General features: G+C 43.2%; 1 protein-coding gene across 3 annotated transcripts in view; it reads right to left on the bottom strand.

Moving 5' to 3' along the window:
- Positions 1-13,342: 13,342 nt before the first annotated feature.
- Positions 13,343-20,593, bottom strand: part of LOC132394514 (uncharacterized) — a 171,881-nt gene continuing 164,630 nt past the window's right edge. For all 3 annotated transcript variants that reach the window (XM_059970780.1, XM_059970781.1, XM_059970782.1), the window contains 2 exons: positions 14,588-14,634; positions 13,343-14,079 (listed from right to left, as the gene is read on the bottom strand). In XM_059970780.1, coding sequence (XP_059826763.1) covers positions 14,026-14,079; positions 14,588-14,634 — 101 coding nt within the window. In that variant the 3' untranslated portion in view covers positions 13,343-14,025. The remainder of the gene's footprint in view (positions 14,080-14,587; positions 14,635-20,593) is intronic.

Below are 20,593 nucleotides of genomic sequence, written 5' to 3'. Positions count from 1 at the left end.
AAGGGACCTGTTAATCCCTACTCTTTGTTTCCTGTCTGCAAACCAATTTTCTATCCATGTCAATTATGTGCTCAATTATGTGCCCCAATACCATGTGCTCTAATTTTGCCCACTAATCTTCTACGTGGGACCTTATCAAACGCTTTCTTAAAGTCCAGGTACACTACATCCACTGACTTTCCTTTGTCCATTTTCATAGTTACATCATCAAAAAATTCCAGACGATTGGTCAAGCATGATTTGCACTTCGTAAATCCATGCTGACTCGGACCAATTCTGTTACTGCTATCCAAATGTGCCACTATTTCATCGTTTATAATTGACTCCAGCATCTTCCCCACCAGTAATGTCAGGCAAACTGGTCTATAATTCCCTGTTCTCACTCCCCCTCCTTTCTTAAACAGTGGGATAACATTAGCTACCTTCCAATCCACAGGAACTGATCCTGAATCTTTAGAACATTGGATAATGATTACCAATGCGTCCATAATTTCTAGAGCCAATTCCTTAAGTACCCTGGGATGCAGACCATCAGGCCCTGGGGATGTATCATCCTTCAGTCCCATCAGTCTACCCAACACCATTTTCTGCCTAATGTGAATTTCCTTCAGTTCCTCTGTTACCCTAGGTCCTCTGGCCACTATTACACCTGGGAGATTGTTTGTGTCTTCCCTAGTGAAGACAGATCCACAGTACCTGTTCAACTCGTCTGTCATTTCCTTCTTGCCCATAATAAATTCACACGTCCGTTTCTGCCTTCAAGGGCCCAACTTTGGTCTTAACTAATTTTTTCCTCTTCACATACTTGAAGAAGTGTTTACTATCCTCCTTTATATTCTTGGCTAGCTTACCTTCGTACCTCATCTTTTCTCCCCATATTGCCTTTTTAGTTGTCTTCTGTTGCTCTTTAAAAGTTTCCCAATCCTCTGGCTTCCTGCTCATCTTTGCTATGTTATTCTTCTTCTCTTTTATTTTTATACTGTCCTTGACTTCCCTTGTCAGCCATGGTCACCCCCTACTTCCCTTTCAATCTTTCTTCCTCTTTGGAATGAACTGATCCTGCACCTTCTGTATTATTCCCAGAAATACCTGCCATTGTTGTTCCACTGTCATCCCTGCTAGGGTATCCTTCCTGTCAACTTTGTCTAGTTCCTCCCTCATGGCTCCATAATCCCCTTTGTTCAACTGTAATACTGACACTTCCGATTTTCCCTTCTCCCTCTCAAATTGGAGATTAAAACATCATATTATGGTCACTACCTCCTAATTGTTCCTTTACCTCAAGTTCCCTTATCAAATCTGAATCCAGAATTGCCTTCTCCCTGGTAGGCTCCAGTACAAGCTGCTCTAAGAATCCATTTCAGAGGGACTCCACAAACTCCCTTTCTTGGGGTCCAGTACCAAGCTGATTTTCCTAGTCTACCTGCATGTTGAAATCCCCCATTACAACCGTAGCATTACCTTTGTGACATGCTAATTTTATCTCTTGACTCAACTTGCACCCTATATCCAGGCTACTATTTGGGGGCCTGTAGATAACTCCCATTAGGGTCTTTTTGCCCTTACAATTTCTGGGTTCTATCCATACTGACTCTACATCTCCTGATTCTAAGTCACCCCTCACAAGGAACTGAATTCATTCCTCACCAGCAGAGCCACACCACCTCTCTACCCACCTGTCTGTCTTTTTGATAGGTTGTATATCCTTGAATATTCATTTCCCAGCCCTGGTCCTCTTGCAGCCATGTCTCTGCTATTCCTACAACATCATACTTGCCAATTTCCAACTGAGCTTCAAGCTCATCCGCTTTATTTTTTATACTTCGTGCATTCATATATAATACTATTAATCTATTACTCCCCTCACTTTTCACAACAACTTCTATTGCACTTGGCCACACTCTCCGATTCTTTCCTGAGCTTTCTGCCCCTTTAATTCTGTTGTCTTTCTTAACTTTTCTTGTTCTCTCTTTCCCTTTAACTCCATCCTTATATTTCCAGTTCGTCTCTTCCCCCCCCCCCCCACTTATTAGTTTAAACACTCCTGTGTAGCAGTGGCAAACCTGCCTGCCAGAATGCTGGTCCCCCACCCATTATGGTGCAACCAGTCCCTTTTGTACAATTCATCCTTACCCCAAAACAGATCCCAGTGGACTAAGGATCTAACCCACTGCTTCCCGCACCAGCTCCTCAGCCACACATTCAGATCCCCTATCTCCCTGTTCATGCCCTTAACAGCACGAGGAACTGGAAGCAAACCGGAGATAACCACCCTGGAGGTCCTGCTTTTCTGCCTTCTTCCGAGTTCCCTGAAATCACGCTGCAGAATTTCTTTCCTCTTCTTCCCCCTGTCATTTGTGCCGACATGTGTTCACCTTCCAGCTGTTCACCTTCACCCTTCAGGATCCCCTGCAATCAGTCTGTGACATCCTGGACCCTGGCACCAGGGAGGCAACACACCATTGTTAAATCCTGCTTGTTGCTGCAGAATCCCCTTTCTGTACCCCTACGAGCACAGCTCTGCCTGACGTCTGTCTCCTCGGCTTTGCTTCAGCGCCAATTTTTGACTCGCAGACCTGTCCGCCTCTCAGACCTGCAGTGTCTTTTGTCCCGATAGCTTCCGAGAGGGTGAACCTGTTTTCAAGTGGTACATTCCCCAGGGTCTCCTGTACTCTAAGCATCCATCCTTTCCTCATTGTCGCCCCCGTTCTCTCCTCCGGTATCTTCGGTGTAACAATCTCACTGTAGGTCCTGTCCAGAAAACTCTCGTTTTCCCAGATGAACCTGAGGTTATCCAATTGCTTCTCCAGTGCCCCAACACGGTCCTTCAGGAGCTGAACCTGGTCACACTTTCCACAGTTGTAACAAGCAGAGGCACCCTCAGTGTCCCTGACCTCCCACATCAGGCAGGCATCACACTGAATCAGTTTACCTGTCATTTCTTCATCACCTCTCACCCTCTCCAACTGTGGCATAGTCTCCTCCCTCAGCCAACGACTCGCACTTTTCACACAAGGCACTTCCCTTGACAAGTCTGCTCCCCTAGAGAAAACCTTGCTTATATTGGCTGATAAATTGACTAATTTGTTTCACGCCGCACCTCTGCCGACCTTGAAGGTATGTGTTGCAGGTTGGTCCCGACCGTTTTTTAAATCGCCCGCTCCAGAAAGCAACAGAAAAAAGACCCCCAAGGGTTTACCTTCTCAGCCAATCCCTGCACTCACTCCTGAGTAAGATATTGTTATAAATGTACATATATTGTTTTGAAATCTCTGGTATTAAATGGAACCTTTCAACTATTGGATCATTGAATAATCACACTGGAATTTAAAATGGAGTCAGGCTAATGAATATTCAGAATTAGGGATATCAGGCACCCTCAGAAATAAAACACAAGGTGAATTTTCAAATACAACAATTAGAAAAGCAAAATGATTAGGACCTTTAACATATGAAGGAAGGAGTACAAAAGTAGGGTGGACTAGCTACAACAGTGCAATGGATTGATTGGATCTGTGTGAAGTATTCCATGTATTTTGTCAAAAACAAAAATTAATTCCAATGAAATGTTCATATCTGACAGTGAAACAGGAAATAAACAGAATGACAAAACATCACATTGATTTACAAATAGCATGTAATATTCACAGTGAGGAACAGACAATAATGAATGATTGTCTGATTACACATCCTGTCAAACTCATTCAGACATCTGCACATGGACTATTGGACAGTTATTTTACAACTTGCACTCATTTGTCAATCACACTTTATTTACTTGTGCACAAGGAGAAGAGCTCAGTCAGGGTCATTAAACTGTTATGAAGTTTCAGCTCAAAATTGTCAAATTTATCCAGATATTGATCCAGTAGAAACCTTATGCACTTCTGAATCCCATTATTTGCACAAAAGTTCCAATCATAATACATTTTTCAGGTGTGAATAGCCAGTAAAATATCTGTTAATGCCCAATAATGCATTAGAATTAGTAAAATTACTGTCCAATTGCTAGTGTGCCTTCGTTTACATTCTTATCTTGTCTTGGTATGCCCGGTGGCCTTGGGTCCCAGCGTGGCAAAGAGAAGCTGGGCTCTCAAGGATTGAGTTTTGCTTGGGGAATCATGTTCAGCTCCATAACTGTACCATGTCTGCACATTGTTCTGTCAGCACCTTATCTTAACCCTTGCTTTGCTGCAGCTTTTATAGATACTTTTGTTAAAGCCAAAAATAGAAATTATTCCACTTATGGTAAATAAGGCATAGATGGAGTGATTCTGGAAAGGATGTGTTCTATGATGGGGGAGTCTACAGGAAACATTCTCTCGATATTCACACTATCCAGCCCTTTTTACATTCCCCACGTTTCAATGAGATCTCCCCTCGTTCTTCTAAACTCCAGTGAGTACAGGCTCAGAGCCTTCCAACTAAAAAGTCTGCCCGAAATGTCGACTCCTTATTCCTCTCCATGAATGCTGCCTGACCTGCCAAGTTCCTCCAGCATTTTGTCTGCGTTACTCTGGATTTCCAGCATCTGCACAATCTCTTGTGTTTCCCCTTGGCCCCGTCTACTATGATCCGGCATCGTTGGAAAAGGCTGAGACTCTGCAGTGTCCCTTGTTCCCGTCATTCACTGAATAGGTGCCGAGAGAACAGCTGACGGGGTCAGTGTGGGACAGACGTGCTCAGGTTTGTTGAAACTAAAACCATTTGTTACAACTCAGGCTATAGCTTTCCCCAAGAGTAAAATGTACGGGGCTTCGCAATTCCGCCTGTCGCAGGAAAGCAGCTTCCATTAACCAGCAACGCACACAAGATGCTGCAGGAACTCAACAGGTCAAACAGTATCTATGGAAATTATTAAACTGTCCATGTTTTGGGCCAAGATTGTTCTTCAGGACTGAGAAGGAAGGGAGAAGATGCCGGAAGTAAAAGTTGGGAGGAGGGGAAGGAGTCTGGCTGGAAGGTGATAGGTGAAACCAGGTGGGCAGGAAAGGTCAAGGGCCGGATATGTAGGAATCTGATAGCAGAGGAGAGTGGACCATAGGCGAAAGAGAAGGAGGAGGGAACCCGGGGGCAAGTAATAGGAGGGTGATAAGAGGTTAAAGGTCAGATAGGGGAATATAGGAATGGGGGGATTAGTTTACCGGAAGTAGAAATCAATATTCATGCCATCAGGTTGAAGGGAAAGGCCACATACTCTTCTCTCTGCTGCCATCAGGAGGGAGGTAAAGCAGCCCCAGGTCCCATATTACCAGGATGAGGAACAGTTATTACCACTCAACAATCAGGCTTGTGAAACAGATGGGATAATTTCATGCAACTTCACTCCCCCAACACTATTCCCATAACCTATGGACTCACTTTCAAGAACTTTTTAACCCATGGTATTGGTATTTATTATTTAGTATTATTATTATTATTATTATTATTTAGTTTTTTCTATGTTTTGTATTTGCACTATTAGTTGTCTTTTGCACACTGGTTGTTTGTCTGTCTTTGCTGTGCGTGAATTTTCATCGATTCTATTGTGTTTCGTTCTATTCACTGTCAGTGTCTGCAATGAAATGAATCTGAGGATTGTTTATGATGACAGATGTGTACTTTGATAAATCATCTACTTTGAACTTTGAACATGATGTTCTCCTGAGGGGTCGTCTCCGGGATATTAGGGTTAACTCCCATCATGGAGAACGCCTGTGTGTGACTTTGTTTAAGATGGGGAGGCCGATCCACGGGCAGCTACGTGTATTGTTGTGATGTAAAGATGCTGGAGAATTCCCAAGTGGGAAAAAGTGGAGTGATATTTGGAAACTTGACTTTTTAAAGCACCATTTAGCAAGCAAGTCACATAGGACTGTGTGCAAATGTCTGGTGATAAAATCCTTCAAAACCCGCTCCAGGCTTGATAGATACTATATGTTTTGTGAGAGTAAAGATGGATGAAGGAGAAAACCCAGAGGATATCAAAGCTCTTGACTGTTATTTAAACCACAAACAAGAGAAAAGCTACAGAGGCTGGAAATCTGAGCAGGCCTCGCCGAAGGGTTTTGGCCCGAAACGTCGACTGTACTCTTTTTCATAGATGCTGCCTGGCTTGCTGAGTCCCTCCAGAATTTTGTGTGTGTTGACAGTTATTTTATTTTTAATTTCTTGTAAATATTGAACAACAAACTGGACTTGGTATTTTATTATCTTTCGAATAGCTTCCAGTTTACTTCCACATAAAATTTCATTACGTACACGTTGTTGTCACTGGTCAAAAAATCACACACCTCAGGATCTTTGTGCTCGGGTCATTACTAGTCAGAGGGACCATTGACCACAAGGCAATGAGGGAACTGAAGGAGAGGAGTAACTAGTAGAGACTGGCTGGTAAACGCAATGTATACTGCAGATGCTGTGGTCAAATCAACACGTACAAAAGCCAGATGAACTCAGCAGGTTGGGCAGCATCCATTGAAATGAGCAGTCAACGGATGCTGCCCGACCTGCTGAGTTCATCCAGAGACTGGCTGGTTGTATGAGTGAACGAGCATTGTGACCTGCAGCTTTACTTGACAGTGTGTGTTTTCTGTTCACCTCATTCCCTCCCCAACCCCCCAATGGTCCACGCTGACTCCCGTGCCCCCTGCAAGCTCTTCCCCTTTGCCAGCTTCTGACCCATAACCTTCCACACCTTCCAATCCGTGTAATGGTCCAATTGTCTTTTAAAAGCTGTTATTATACCTGCCTCAACCACTTCCTCAGGCAGCTCATTCCACTGACAGACCACCCATTATATAAAACATTCTCCCTCAAGTTCCTATTAAATCTTTCTCTCTCACCTTGATAACTAAACCCTGGGAAAAGGACTAAGGACATTTACCCTTTCTATGCCTGTCTTTGCTTTCTCTGCATCTATATGATCATCGCTCAAGTCTCATACACTCCAAGGAATAAAGTCCTATCTTCTAACTCAATCCCTCAAAATATCCTTGTAGATATTTTCTCTGATCCATCCAGTTTAATAATGATTTTTCAAAATCATTACAGCAGCCAAAATAGAACAGAAAACTCCAAATGCAGCCTCTCCTGCATCTCATACAACCCATTGGGCAGGGTTGGTTCAGCACTGTCCGGGATTCTCCCTGTTAGTGGCCAGGCTCTCTCTGCAATGTGTCACCTCACAGCACTTTGCCTTCTTTACCATCTTGTCTATCTGTGATTCCACTTTTAGGGATCCACATACCCGAACTCCAACGTCCCAGCATTCTACAACACAGAATTTTACCTTGAACTTTGAATTGAATTCAGGTGGATTCTGGTGAATGAGATGAGCAAACAACCCTTAGAAACATTGTGGGTGGGGTGTGTGGGGGGTGTCAATATTAAAAAAGACTTCCAGAGGAAGCAGAATTTGTGGAGGCAAAGGAATGTTTGAAGTTCCTGACCATGACCTTGCATCAGGACAGAGAGCGTGGAGGGAAGATTGAGCAAAATGTTGAAAGGGAGTGAAGAGACATGGGCTGGCAGATAGGAGATGGACCAGAAGAGGTGGGGCCAATGGGCAGAGGGAACCAGATGTAGGAAGAGAAGAAGGGTCCAGGAAGACCTTCTTCATTCCTGCTGCTGCTGTGAGGTCCGGGACTCTGCTGGGAAGAACAGGCCCTCAGTCCTCGGGGTCGCGTTGCCGATGGCCATTGGCGGGGCCGTCTTACTACACTCGGCAGAGGATGGTGCTCGGAGAAGCTGTGCCGGAGGTGATGGTCGTAGGCCCGGAAGTTCGATGGACTTGGACTCCGCTGCGGTCAGTTTGCTTTCGGTGTGTGCTGCGTCTGCGAGGCTGAGTCGGGCGGCACCGTGGAAGTCCATAGCGGGAGTATTCCCTTCTGCCGCCAGTGTGAGATGGAGAGTCTGTCTGGGGACTTGTGGAAACTGTGTGGTCATTTCTTTTGAACTTATAGTCCTTTAACATCTTTGGACTATTTTTACTGTGTCCATGATCTGTTTTTATCAATTATGCTTTTGTTTGCACTGTTGTAACTATGTGGTTTTGTGCAGGTCTTGTAGCTTTAGTTTTTGGTCTTGTTTGTCTGGTGGATTTGGAGCTCCTTTCCGGGGAACGTGCTAAGACAGTAGCACGATATTAAAATGCAGCAGCCTCTCCGGACTCTGGCTTAGGGATTGCCAAACGATATATGGATTTTCTGGTGTAGTCTGTTTTGTCATTTGCTTTTGTGATATCATTCTGGAGGAACGTTGTCTCATTTTTTAACTGCATTGCATTTGTGGTTTCTAAATGACAATAAACTGAATCAGAACCTGAATCTGATTTAAAGTTCAGATTCCAGCATCTGCCATTGCATGTCTCCATTATGAGTAACGAGTCCATATTGCCCCAGGGCTCCCTCTCCTGGTAACTGCTGGAACACACATGTCTTACCTTTACAGATTGGCATGTGTGATATAGACATCACTAAATCATGGCTGAAAAAGGTTATAGCTTGAAGCTTAATGTCCAAGGTCACACATTGTATTGAAAGGACAGGAAGGAAGGCAAAGGGGGTGCTGTTGCTCAGCTGGTAAAAAATGAAAGCAAATCATTAGAAAGCGGTTACATAGGCTCAGAACAAGTTGAATCTTTGTAGATAGAGCTAAGAAACTGCAAAGGTAAAAAGTCACTGATGGGAAGTGTATACAGACCCTCAAACTGTAGTAAGGATGTGATCTAAAAATTACAGTGGGAGATTGAAAATGCATGCCAAAAAGGCAATGTCATGGGGGATTTCAATATGCAGCTAGACTGGGAAAATTAGGTTTGTGCTGTATTCCTACAGGAGTTTCTAGAATACCTATGAGATGGCTTTTTAGAGCTGCATGTGTTTGAGCCCACTGGGGGTTTGATCGGTTATTCTGGATGGGGTGTTGTGCAATGAACCAGAATTAATTAGACACTTTAAGGTAAAAGAACCCTCAGGGAAAGTGATCGTAATATGATCGAATTCACTCTGAAATTTGAGAAGGAGAAGCTAAAGTCAGATGTATCAGTGTAACAGTGGAGTAAAGGGAATTGCAGAGGTATGAGAGAGGAGATGGCCAAATTTGATTGGAGAAGAACCCTGGCAAGGATAACAGAAAAGCAGCAATGACTGGAATTCCTGGAAGCAATTAGCAAGGCACAGGATATAAACATTGCAAAAAGGAAGAAGTATTCTAAAGGCAAGGTGACACATCTTAGCTAATAAGAGAAGTCAAAGTCAAAAAGTCAAAATAAAAGCAGAAGGGAGGGCATATAATAGAGCAAAAATTAGTCCTCTAAATTTTACAAAACAACAGAATGCAACTAAAAAAGTCATTAAGAATGTAAAGATTAATTCTCATCATCTCTCTCTGTATCCCATACTTCCTGCAACTCAGAACTACATGTTCTACTGACTCCTCATCCTGACATTCCTCACACGATCCTGCCTGGAATTTCCCTATCATTTTCAATGTTTTGTTTAATGCAGAGTGCCCCAGCCTTAACCTAGTCCACACAGGTTACTCTCTTCTGTATCTACTGCCTACCCTAGTACCTGAGAGATGATGAGAATTAATCTAAGGGAATTGGGGGTGCAGGAACACATTAAATGGGTTCCTGGGCATGGGTGAGAGAGCACAGGTCAGAGTACTTCTAGATTTCTTAAGGGACACAGGGTTTTTTTTTACAGGATATGATGCATAAGCAGGAATAGTGTACTAGGATGGCCAAAGAAGGAAGGATAAAGTGCATGTGTGTGTTTGCGTGTGAATGGGTGAAGGGATTTTAGAATGTAAGTGTATCGTCTGATCTACACCCTGGAGCAGAAGCTGGCGGTAATGTACCATTAAGCTGGGTGCCAACCGCTGTAAAACAAGAAGAAGGAGAAGAATGTAAAGATAGAACACCAAAGTAAGCTGGCCAATAACAATAAAGGGGATACCAAAAGTTTTTTCAGATAAAGGAAGTGTAAAAGAGAGTCAAGAGTGGATATCAGACCACTGGAAAACGTTGCTGTGTTGGTAGTAATTGGGTCTACGAAATGGACAACCTGAATAAGTATTCTCCGTCACTGGGGAAGGCACGAGCAGCATGGTGGAAGTTCCAGGTGTGATGGGTCATGAATTGTGTGAAGTTACCGTTACTATAGAGAAGATTCTTGGGAAGCTGAATGGTCTGAAGGTAAATAAGTTCACCTGGGCCGGTTGGCATACACCCCAGTGTTCTGAAAGTGGTGGCTGAAGAGATTGTGGAGGTATTAGTAATGACCTTTCAGGAATCACTTGCCTGACAAATCTGTTGGAATTCTTTGAAGAAATAAAAATCAGGCTAGACAAAGGAGAATTGGTTAGTGTTGTGTATTTGGATTTTCAGAAAGCCTTTGATAAGGTGTCACACATGAGGCTGTTTAACAAGCTATGAGCCTATGGTATCACAGAAAAGATTTCAACATGGATAAAGCAGTGGGTGATTTACTGGAGGCAAAGTTTAGGAATAAAGGGAACCTTTTCTGTTTGGCTGCCAGCGACTAGTAGCTTTCCATACGGGCTGTGTTGGGATAGATTCTATTTACATTATATGACAGTGATCTGGATAATGGAATTATGGCTTTGTTGCAAAGTTTGGAGATGATATGAAGCTCGCTGGAGGGGCTGTAACAACCACAGATTTGGCAGCGCAGCAAATTCGTCAATTGCATATGTCAGCTAATTATCATTTTATTGTGATAGTATTTAACTACATTCATTCCGTCACAGTATTTGTTGAGACTTGGACAAAGCAACGCTTCACTGCCTGTATTCCACCTTGCCTGAGAAATTGGACTGTCGAGTGAGCTGTCTCTGAAGACGAGTGGTATTCATTTCATTCTTAGTTGTTCTTTTCAGCTGCAGTGCAGGCTTTGTTTTCCACTTGAGAGTTTTAGTTAACGGCCCCATTTGACCAAGCATTCATTATTTTCATTTCCCTTTAACTCTGTTCTATTAACCTGTTCAATGTCTCTAACTCTGCACCTGGGCCTCATCCGAACCACGATGACAGGGGCAGTAGGGGAAGTTGGGGCAGTATGGGCACTTGAGGAAGTAGAGAGGCTACAGAGGACTGAGACACACTAGGAGAATGAGCAAAGAAGTGCAGTGGAATGCAGTGTCAGGAAGTGTATGGTCATGCACTTTGGTAGAAGAAATGAAAGGGTTCTGTATTTTCTAACTGGAGAAAAAAAAATAAGAAAAACTGAGGCAGAAATGGACTTGGAAGTCCTTGTGCAGGAGTCCCTAAAGGTTACTTTGCAGGTTGAGTCTGTGGTGAAGAAGGCTAATGCGATGTTAACATTCATTTCAAGAGGACTAGAACACAAAAGAAATGATGAAATGTTGAAACTTTATAGAGCATTGATGAGGACTCACTTGGAGTTTTGTGAGCAGTTTTCACCCCCTTATCTTAGAAAGGATGTGCTGAAACTGGAGAGGGTTCAAAGGAGGTCCACGGAAATGATTCCGGGATTGAATGGCTTTTCACATGAAGAGCATTTGATGGAGCCGGGCCACTATTCATGAGAATTCAGAAGAATGAGGGGTGACCTTATTGAAACCTACCAAATGGTGAAAGGCCTTGATAAAGTGGATGATGTGAAGTTGTTTTCTTCGTTGGGGGAGTCTAAGATCAGAGGACATAGCCTCAGAATAGAGGGGTATCCTTTTGGAATGGAGGTGAGGAGGAATTTCTTGAGCCAAAGAGTGGTACATCTGTGGAATTTGGCGCCAAAGACAGCTGTGGAGGCCAACACTTTATGTATATTTAAGACAGAGGTTAATAGATTCCCGATAGGTCAGGTCAAGAAGGGATACGGGGAGAAGGCAGGAGATTGGGGCTGAGGAAAAATAGATCAGCCAGGATAAAATGGTAGAGCAGTCCCGATTGGCCAAATGGCCTAATTCTCCTCCAATATATGTTCTTATGCTCTTTTCTGACAGACCCTCCTCCACTCCAACCTCTGACTCTCAAACCATTGATCAGAGGCAGTGAACAAGTTTTGTTTGAGGAAATCAATTAATAAAGCCATAGCAACACACACCCACTGCTATGTGTAAGGCATTTGTACCTTCACCCGTGACCGCGTGGGTTTCCTCTGGATGCTCCAGAATCCTCCCACTGTCCAAAGACTTACTGGTTGGTAGGTTAATTAGCCATTGTAAATTGTCCTGTGATAAGGCAAGGGTTAAACTGGGGAGTTGACGTTTGTCAATGCTCCAAGGGCCAGAACAGATTGTTCCACACCATATCTCAATAAATTGAAATATAAATATAATTAAAATAAAAACTGCTGGAGGAACTTAGCAGAATCTATGGAAATGCACAAACTGTCCATGTTTTGGGCCAAGACTGCTCCTCAGGGTGTTTTGTTCATTTTCATAGATGCTGCCCGATCTGCTGAGTTCCTCCAGCATTTTGTGTGTGTTGCTCTGGATTTCTAGCATCTTCTCTTGTGTTAAAAACAAAACCACAGGCACTGGAAATCTAAAACAGAAATGTTGTACATACTCATCAGATGAAAGGTCTCAACCTGAAATATAACTCTGTCCCTGACCTCAGTCTAACACTCAGCAACAGTTGGCAGGTTAATTGGCCACTGTAAATTGTCCCATAGTTAGGCTAAACTGGGGGTTGCTAGGTAGCGTGGTTCGAATGGCTGGAAAGGTCAATTTTCAATAAATAAATGATCACACTGACATTGACTCTTTACTCCGGAGTGCGAGTGGACCAATGGGTGTTCATCGATCAGAATGGATCGGTCCTACTTTCAGTGAACTGGGGAATCCCAGTCATACTGCTGGCTGGATTTCAGTGCTGTAACTGCAGTGGAACAGCTTGGCTACAGACACTGACAGTTGTGTGGTTCAAGTCTTCATTACTGTCACTCGATGTGCTCAGATCTCAGGGCATTCACTGTATCCAACGCATCCTGACGTCACAGGCAGGGAGAGGAACTGGCTAAAGACTCGGTTCTGATTCTGGGATCTCAGGAGGAGGGTGAAACAGATCTTCCTGAGCTAGTTTATTTTATCCCTCCTTCACCGCTGCTGCATTTGTCTCCTGCCTCGTGGAGACAGAGGGAAGGTTCTCACTCGGTGGCTCAGCCCCACTTTCTTTCTGGTTCTCTGTGTGTGGGGGACCTGAACCCACAAACTCCTGACTCAGATACAAGTGAGCTGCTCTCGGGCCACGGCCATTGCTATCAGACGATGGCTCAGCAAGATCCCAGATCCACTCGCTGTGACATCACCAGTCTGGATGAGCAGCTGATCCCAATAAAGAATTATCACCAACAGCAAAACAGAATTTAATCAGCAATGATTATTTAATCAACAATGGCATATAAAGAGGCATCAGTTAACATGTTTAAAATACAAATGTATACTTGTATATAGAGTATAGGATTAAAATATCCCCAAATCACCCTCCAATACAACACTCAAACTCCTACAGAGTTTTATTGCAGTTTCACTGCTCACTGTACAGAAATGGGAGGGATTTTGTGAGGAAATGCTCTACCTGGTATTGGTACTGGGGAAAATCACAATCTTTACGGGATTTCTGATGACAGCATTAGTGTAGCAGCCAGAGCAGTTTTAATACTTGCAGAAAATGGAGATGGATCTCTGTTTAATTTCTGATTGGCCAAGAATACAGCTATCAAAAATTGTGCCTCTGAAAAATCCATCACCTTCATTGATAAGCTAATAAATCCTTTACAAAGGGTTAAACTGATTAATAGGCTACATATTTAATGTGCTAATACTTAGTCAAAGAGAACAGAAAAAGGTGATAAATCGCTAGTTTAGATGACATGTCACAATCTGCCAATGAGTGGGAATGAACCAACTACTACAAAAAGTTACAGCTGAAGAGCACCATGTTCCCACTGTCAGAGGGAAGGATTTTCCAGGCTCCAGTCTACAGCAGGGACACAGTCACCTCTGGAACTGAAGGCTGCCGTGTCCCTTCTAACTGACCGGATGATTTTCTGGTTAAGCTTCATGACCTGGGCTGAGAGTTTGTAATTCTTGCATTTCTCCATGATCCTAAAATGGACAGAATGTGTTTATTATAGATGATGACAAATCTTCACTTTGTTCACTGAGATAAAGATGGGACAGAGTGACAGGCAGGGTGGGGGGAGGGGTGTCAGACAAGGCAGGGGAGGGGAGTGGGTCGAGGGAGAGGCAGAGGTGACTAATTGGACATAACTGATGTTACAAAGGGGTCAGACAGAGACAACCACTTTCTGCAGAACCAGACACAGACTGGGGGAAATGGTAAATATCCATAATCGTGTCCAAACAAGAATGTCATGAAACGCTAAGGGATACTGCCCATTAAATTAAATTTAACCAGATATTATCGACAGTAACAGAGGTCATGATTCCCACTGACCCATGTGTCAATAATTGAGAGAGAGTGGCATTATAAATACAGCAGGAAGATTCCAGTGAGTTTATACATGTGTGAATTGAGAGAGGGAGAAATAACAGTGAATTTACAAATTATTTAAACACAAGAAAACTGCAGGAATTTATATTAACAAAATACCTGTTCCATTTCAGCACGGTTGTTTCCATTAGTTCCTTTGTTTCTGCCTGTAATGAATGAAATAATTGCTTATAAATTCTAGATGAATGATATACATTGTTGAAGCTTATTTGTTGCTATTTTGACCTACCATTTATTCACGGCTGAGTCACAGATTTGTACAGCACAGAAACAGGCCCTTTGGCCCATCTCATCTTGCTGTGTATTTTGCCCATTGACACTAATCCCATTTGTCCACATGAGGTCCATACCGTTCTAAACTATGTCTATTTAAATGCCTTTTTAAATCGTTCTTGTGATATTAAACATAACATGTCCTCCTCTGTCAATATGTTACAGATGTCAATCATTCTTTGTTTAAAAATCCCACACATCTCCTTCAAAACTCCTTCCTCTCAGTTTAAACCCAAAAGTTGTTTTTGATACCCCTGCCATACCATGGGAAATGATTTTCACTCTCTACCCCATCTATGCCTTTCACAACATTGTATACTTATAAAGGTCACTCCTCAGCTGCCTTCACTCCAGGGAAACCAAGCCCAGCCGATGCAATCTCTCCCCAGAACCAAACTCCTCCAATCCAGCAACATCCTGGCGAATCTCCTCTGCACTCTCTCCAGTGCAACCACATCTTTCCCGTAGTGTTGTGACCAGAACTACACACAGTTCTGAGAAGAGATCGCAAGAGCATTAGCTATGATCTTCGAATCCTCTTTGGCTACAGGGGAAATGCTGGAGGACTGGAGAATGGCAAATGTAGTTCCCTTGTTTAAAAAAATGTAATAGGGAGAAACCTGAGAACTATAGACCGGTGAGTCTTACATCAGTGGTCTGCAAACTATTGGAAAGGATTCTTAAGGATAGGATCTACTAGCATTTGGAGAAGTAGAGTCTACTCATGGATAGTCAACATGGCTTTATGAAGGGAAGATCATGCCTCATGACCCTGATTGAGTGTTTTGAAGAGGTAACAATGAAATTGATGAGGGTAGGGCAGTGGATATGGTCTACATGGACTTTAGCAAAGCATTTGACAGGGTCCCTCATGAGAGGCTCATCCAGAAACTCATGAGGCATGGGATAATTGGAAGCTTGGCTGTTTGGATAAAAAATTGGCTTAAAGGAAGAACGCAGAGGGTAGTTGTGGAAGGGAAGTATTCTGCCTGGAGGTCGGTGACTAGTATAGTCGATAGGGTAGTTAAGAAGGCCTATGGGATGCTAGGCTTCGTTAATGGGGGATTGAGTTCAAGAGTAGAGAGGTCATGTTGCAAGTCGACAAATCTCTTGTGAGACTGCCCTTGTGTTTAATTGTATTGTGTTCAATTCTGGTCACCTCATTATAGGAAGCATGTGGAAGCTATGGAGATGTTGCAGAGGAGATTTAGCAGGATGTTGCCTGGTTTGGAGAACAAGTCATATGAAGCAAGTTAGCAGAGCTGGGACTTTTCTCTTTGGAGCGTAGAAGAATGAGTGGGGACTTAATAGAGGTCTACAAGATTATGAGAGGCATAGACAGGGTGGATAGTCAGTACCTGTTTTCCAGGGCACCAATAACAAACACCAGAGGGCATATGTACAAAATTACGGGAGGGAAGTTTAGGGGAGACATCAGGGGTAAGTTTTTTATACAAAGGGCTGTGAGTGCCTGGAATGACTTGCCAGGAATGGTGGTGGAAGCTAAAACATCAGGGGTATTTAAGAACCTCTTGGACATGCATATGGATGAAAGAAAAATGGAGGGTTATGGGGTAGTGTGGGTTTTGTACATTTTAAGGAGTATATGGGTCAGCACGACATGGAGGGCTGAAGGGCCTGTACTGTGCTGTAGTGTTCTATGGTTCTATGTTCTATGGTTTAGTACTCCCAGTGTGGCCTATCCAGTGTTTTGTAAAGTTGCAATGTAGAATCATAGAAAATACAGCACGGGTACAGGCCCTTCAGCCCAACCAGTCCATGCTGACCACATTGTTCTCCCAGCTCGTAACAATTTACTGTATTTGTCCCATATCCCTCCAAGCACTGTCCCTGAATGTACTGATCCAAGTATTTCCCAGATGAAAAGATTGTACTTCCCAGAACCACTTCCTCTGGCAGTTCATTCCATCTACTCACCAACCTCTGTGTGAAAATGTTTCTCCTCAGATCCCTGTTAAATCTTTCCCCTCTCACCCGAAATCTCTGCCCTCCATGGGGAAAGCTGATTCCATCCACCTTATCTTTGTTTCTCATTATTTTAAACATTTCTACAAGGCCTCATTCCCCCATGTTCCAATCCATTAAGTCTTAGCCTGGCCAACCTTTCCCTATAACTCTAGTTTTGGTAATATCCTCGTAAATCTTTACTGCACATTTTAGTTTAATTACATCTTTCCTATAACAGGCTGAACAGAACTGTACACAGTACTCCAAGTGTGGCCTTACCAATGACTTATACAACTGCAGCATAATGTCCAAATCCTCTACTCAATGCCCTGACTGAAGATGGTCAGCATGCTAAATGCCCCTTTCACCACCCTGTCTACCTGTGACATCACTTTCAGTGAACAATGTACTTGTACTCCGAGGTCTCTCTGTTCCATTACACTCCCTGGTACCCGACCATTCAGAGTACAAGTCCCACACTGGTTTGACTTTCCAAAATGCATCCAATACCTTATTCAAGAGAGAGAATTTGCAGAAGGTCTGAGGGAAGGCTTTTTAGAACAGCTTGTTGTGAGCCCACTGGGGAAACAGCTGTGCTGGATTGGGTGCTGTGCAATGACCCAGAGGTGATAGGAAAGCTTAGGGTTAAGAAACCCTTAGGGGACAGTGATCAAAATATGATTGAGTCCCCAATGAAATTTGACAGTGGAAAATAAAATCCAATATTTCAGTGGAATAAAGAAATTAGAATGGCATGAGAGGGGAACTGTCTGAGGTTGACTGGAATGGGACATTTGCAGGAAGGACATCAGAGCAGCAATGGCTGGAGATTCTGCAAAAAATGAGGGAAGTGCAAGGCAGATGTATTCCAAATAAGAGGAAAGTTTCAAAGGGAAGAAGGACACTACCTTGGCTGACAAGTGAAGTCAGAGCTAGTGGGAAGTTAAAGGATTGGGGAGCTTTTAAAAACTTGCAGAAGGAAACTAAGAGGGTTGTTCAGAAGGATAAATTATGAGAGGAAGCTGGTGACTAATATCAAAGAAGATACTAAAAGTTTTTTTAAGTATATAAAGAGTAAAAGAGTCAAGGGTAGATATAGGATTAATACAAAATGATGCTGGAGATATTGTAATGAGAGATGCAGAGATGGCAGAGGAACTAAATGTGTATTTTGCATCAGTCTTCACAGTGAAAAATGTCTGCTGTATACCACACATTCAAGACCATCAGGGAAGTGAAGTTTGTGCAGTGGAAATTATGACTGAGAAGGTGCTCAGGAAGCTTAATGATCTGGAGGTAGATAAATCTCCTGGACCTGATGGAATGCACCCTTGGGCTCTGAGGGAAGTTGCTGGAGAGATTGTGGAGGCACTAATGATGATCTTTCAAGAATTGATAGATTCTGGCATTGTACTGGATGTCTGGAAAATTGCAGATGTTACTCCGCTATTTAAGAAGGGTGGGAGGCAGCGAAGAGGAAACCATAGACCTGTTAGCCTGACATCAATGGTTGGGAAGTTGTTGGAATCGATTGTTAGGGATGAGATAATGGAGTACCTTGAGGCACATGACAACATAGGCCAAAGCCAGCATGGTTTCCTGAAAGGAAAATCCCGCCTGACAAACCTACTGCAATTCTTTGAGGAAATAACAAGCAGGGTAGACAAAGGAGATGCAGTGGATGTGGTGTTTTTAGAACAGCTTATTTTACTCCCTATTTTACAGAGATATACTGACATTGGAGAGGGTTCAGAGAAGATTCACGAGAATGATTTCAGGAATGAAAGGATAACCGTATGAGCAAAATTTGGCAGCTCTTGGGCTGTCTTCCCTGGAGTTCAGAAGAAGGAGGGGGGTCTCATAGAAACATTCTGAATGTCTAAAGGCCTGAACAGATTAGATATGGTGAAGGTGTTTCCCATGGTAGCAGATTCTAGGACAAGAGGGCATGACTTCAGGATTGAACGACGTCCTTTTAGAAATGAGAGCAGAAAAGTTACTTTAGTCAGAGGGTGGTAAACCTGTGGAATTTGTTGCCATGAGCAGCTGTGTGTCATTGTGTTATTTAAAGCTGAGATAGATAGGTTCTTGATTAGCCAGGGCATCAAAGAGTATGGATTGAGAGCAAGGGAGTGGGGATGACTGGATGAATTGGATCAGCCCATGATTAAGTGGTGGAGCAGACTCGATGGGCCAAATGGCCTACTTTGGCTCCTATATCTCATGGTCTTATTGTCTCTATGGAAGTCTATTTGCCACATCTCAGCCCACTTAGGATTAGGATCACTGTGTAATCAACGATAACCTTCTTCACTACCATCAACATCTCCTCATTCTGTGTCACCTTGATACTTGCTGATCAAGTCTCATGTACTCACATCTAAATCATTCTGTAAATACCAAATAACAAATGCCCCTCCTCCCCTTCTTACCCCATCCCTGATATATCTAGTTGTTTGTTTTTTTCTCTCTCTCTGCCCATCACTCTGCCTGTTCTACATCTCCCTTTGGTGCTCCCTTCCCCCTTTCTCTCTAGGCCTCCCATTCCATGATCCTTTCCCTTCTCCAGCTCTGTATCACTTTCGCCAATCTCCTTTCCAGCTCTTAGCTTCATTCCACCCCCTCCGGTCTTCTCCTATCATTTTGCATTTCCCCCTCCCCCTCCTACTTTCAAATCTCTTACTATCTTTCCTTTCAGTTAGACCTGACAAAAGGTCTCAGCCCGAAGCGTCGACAGTTCCTCCTCCTATAGATGCTGCCTGGCCTGCTGTGTTCCACCAGCATTTTGTGTGTGTTGGTTGAAACAATGGGTCTACATGGACAAGCAGGTTTGTGGATTTTAGGTAGGAGTTTGAAACGGGAGCTGCGGGGTGTGGGAACTATGACATTGGTGTCAGTGGGTAGATCCCCAGCATCAATAAGGTTGGTGATGGTGTGGGAGACAATGGCCTGGTGTTCCGTTGTGGGATCCTGTTCCAGGGGTAAGTAAGAGGAGATGACTCTCTGATTCCTACCTCTGAACAGATTTTGAATTCACCCAGATAGTTCTCTCTGGATTCCATGGCACTCACCTTCCTGATGTGCCTACAATGTGGGACTTTGAAGGCTTTGCAAAGGTCAAGGAGACAGGATCAACTGTCCTATTGTCATCGACAATTTATGTAATGTTTTCATAGAAAACAAAACACAGGTAACCTACAGCACAATACATACACTTCAGCCCACAAAGCTGTGCCGAACATGTCCTTACCTCAGAAATCATCCAGGCTTACCCACATCCCTCTATTTTTCTAAGCTTCATGAATCTATCCAGCAGTCTCTTAAAAGACCCTATCATTTCCATTTCCACCACTGCCGCCAAAATCCATTCCACACATTCACCACTCTCTGTGTAAAAAACATACCCCTGACATCTCCTCTGTACCTACTTACAAGCACTTTAAAACTATGCCCTCTCATGCTAGCCATTTCAGCCCTGGGAAAAAGTCTCTGACTATCCACACGATCAACGTCTAGTAACATGAGGAAATGAATTGAAGCAGCAGAGATGCGGATTTTGAGGAGGATACAAAGAATATCAATGCGAAAATGAATATCTAATGAGAATGTCATGAACAGAGCATACAAAAAGAGAATTAATGTATAAGATCATGAAAAAGCAACGCAAGTTCATTGGACATGTGATTAGGAAAGAGGAGTTAGAATGCACAGTAATTATGGGAAAGATTGAAGGGAAGAAAGCAAGAGGAAGGCAAAGACAAAAGATGATGGAGACAGCAGTCAGAGAAATGGAAATGAATACCAAAGAATTGATCCACTTGACCAGAAACAGGAGTATGTGGGCCATGGCCGTCAAAGCTCAAT

Source organism: Hypanus sabinus, chromosome 5 (genome assembly GCF_030144855.1).
Source record: "Hypanus sabinus isolate sHypSab1 chromosome 5, sHypSab1.hap1, whole genome shotgun sequence".
NCBI classification, from domain to species: domain Eukaryota; kingdom Metazoa; phylum Chordata; class Chondrichthyes; order Myliobatiformes; family Dasyatidae; genus Hypanus; species Hypanus sabinus.
This window is presented reverse-complemented; position numbering and strand designations above follow the sequence as displayed.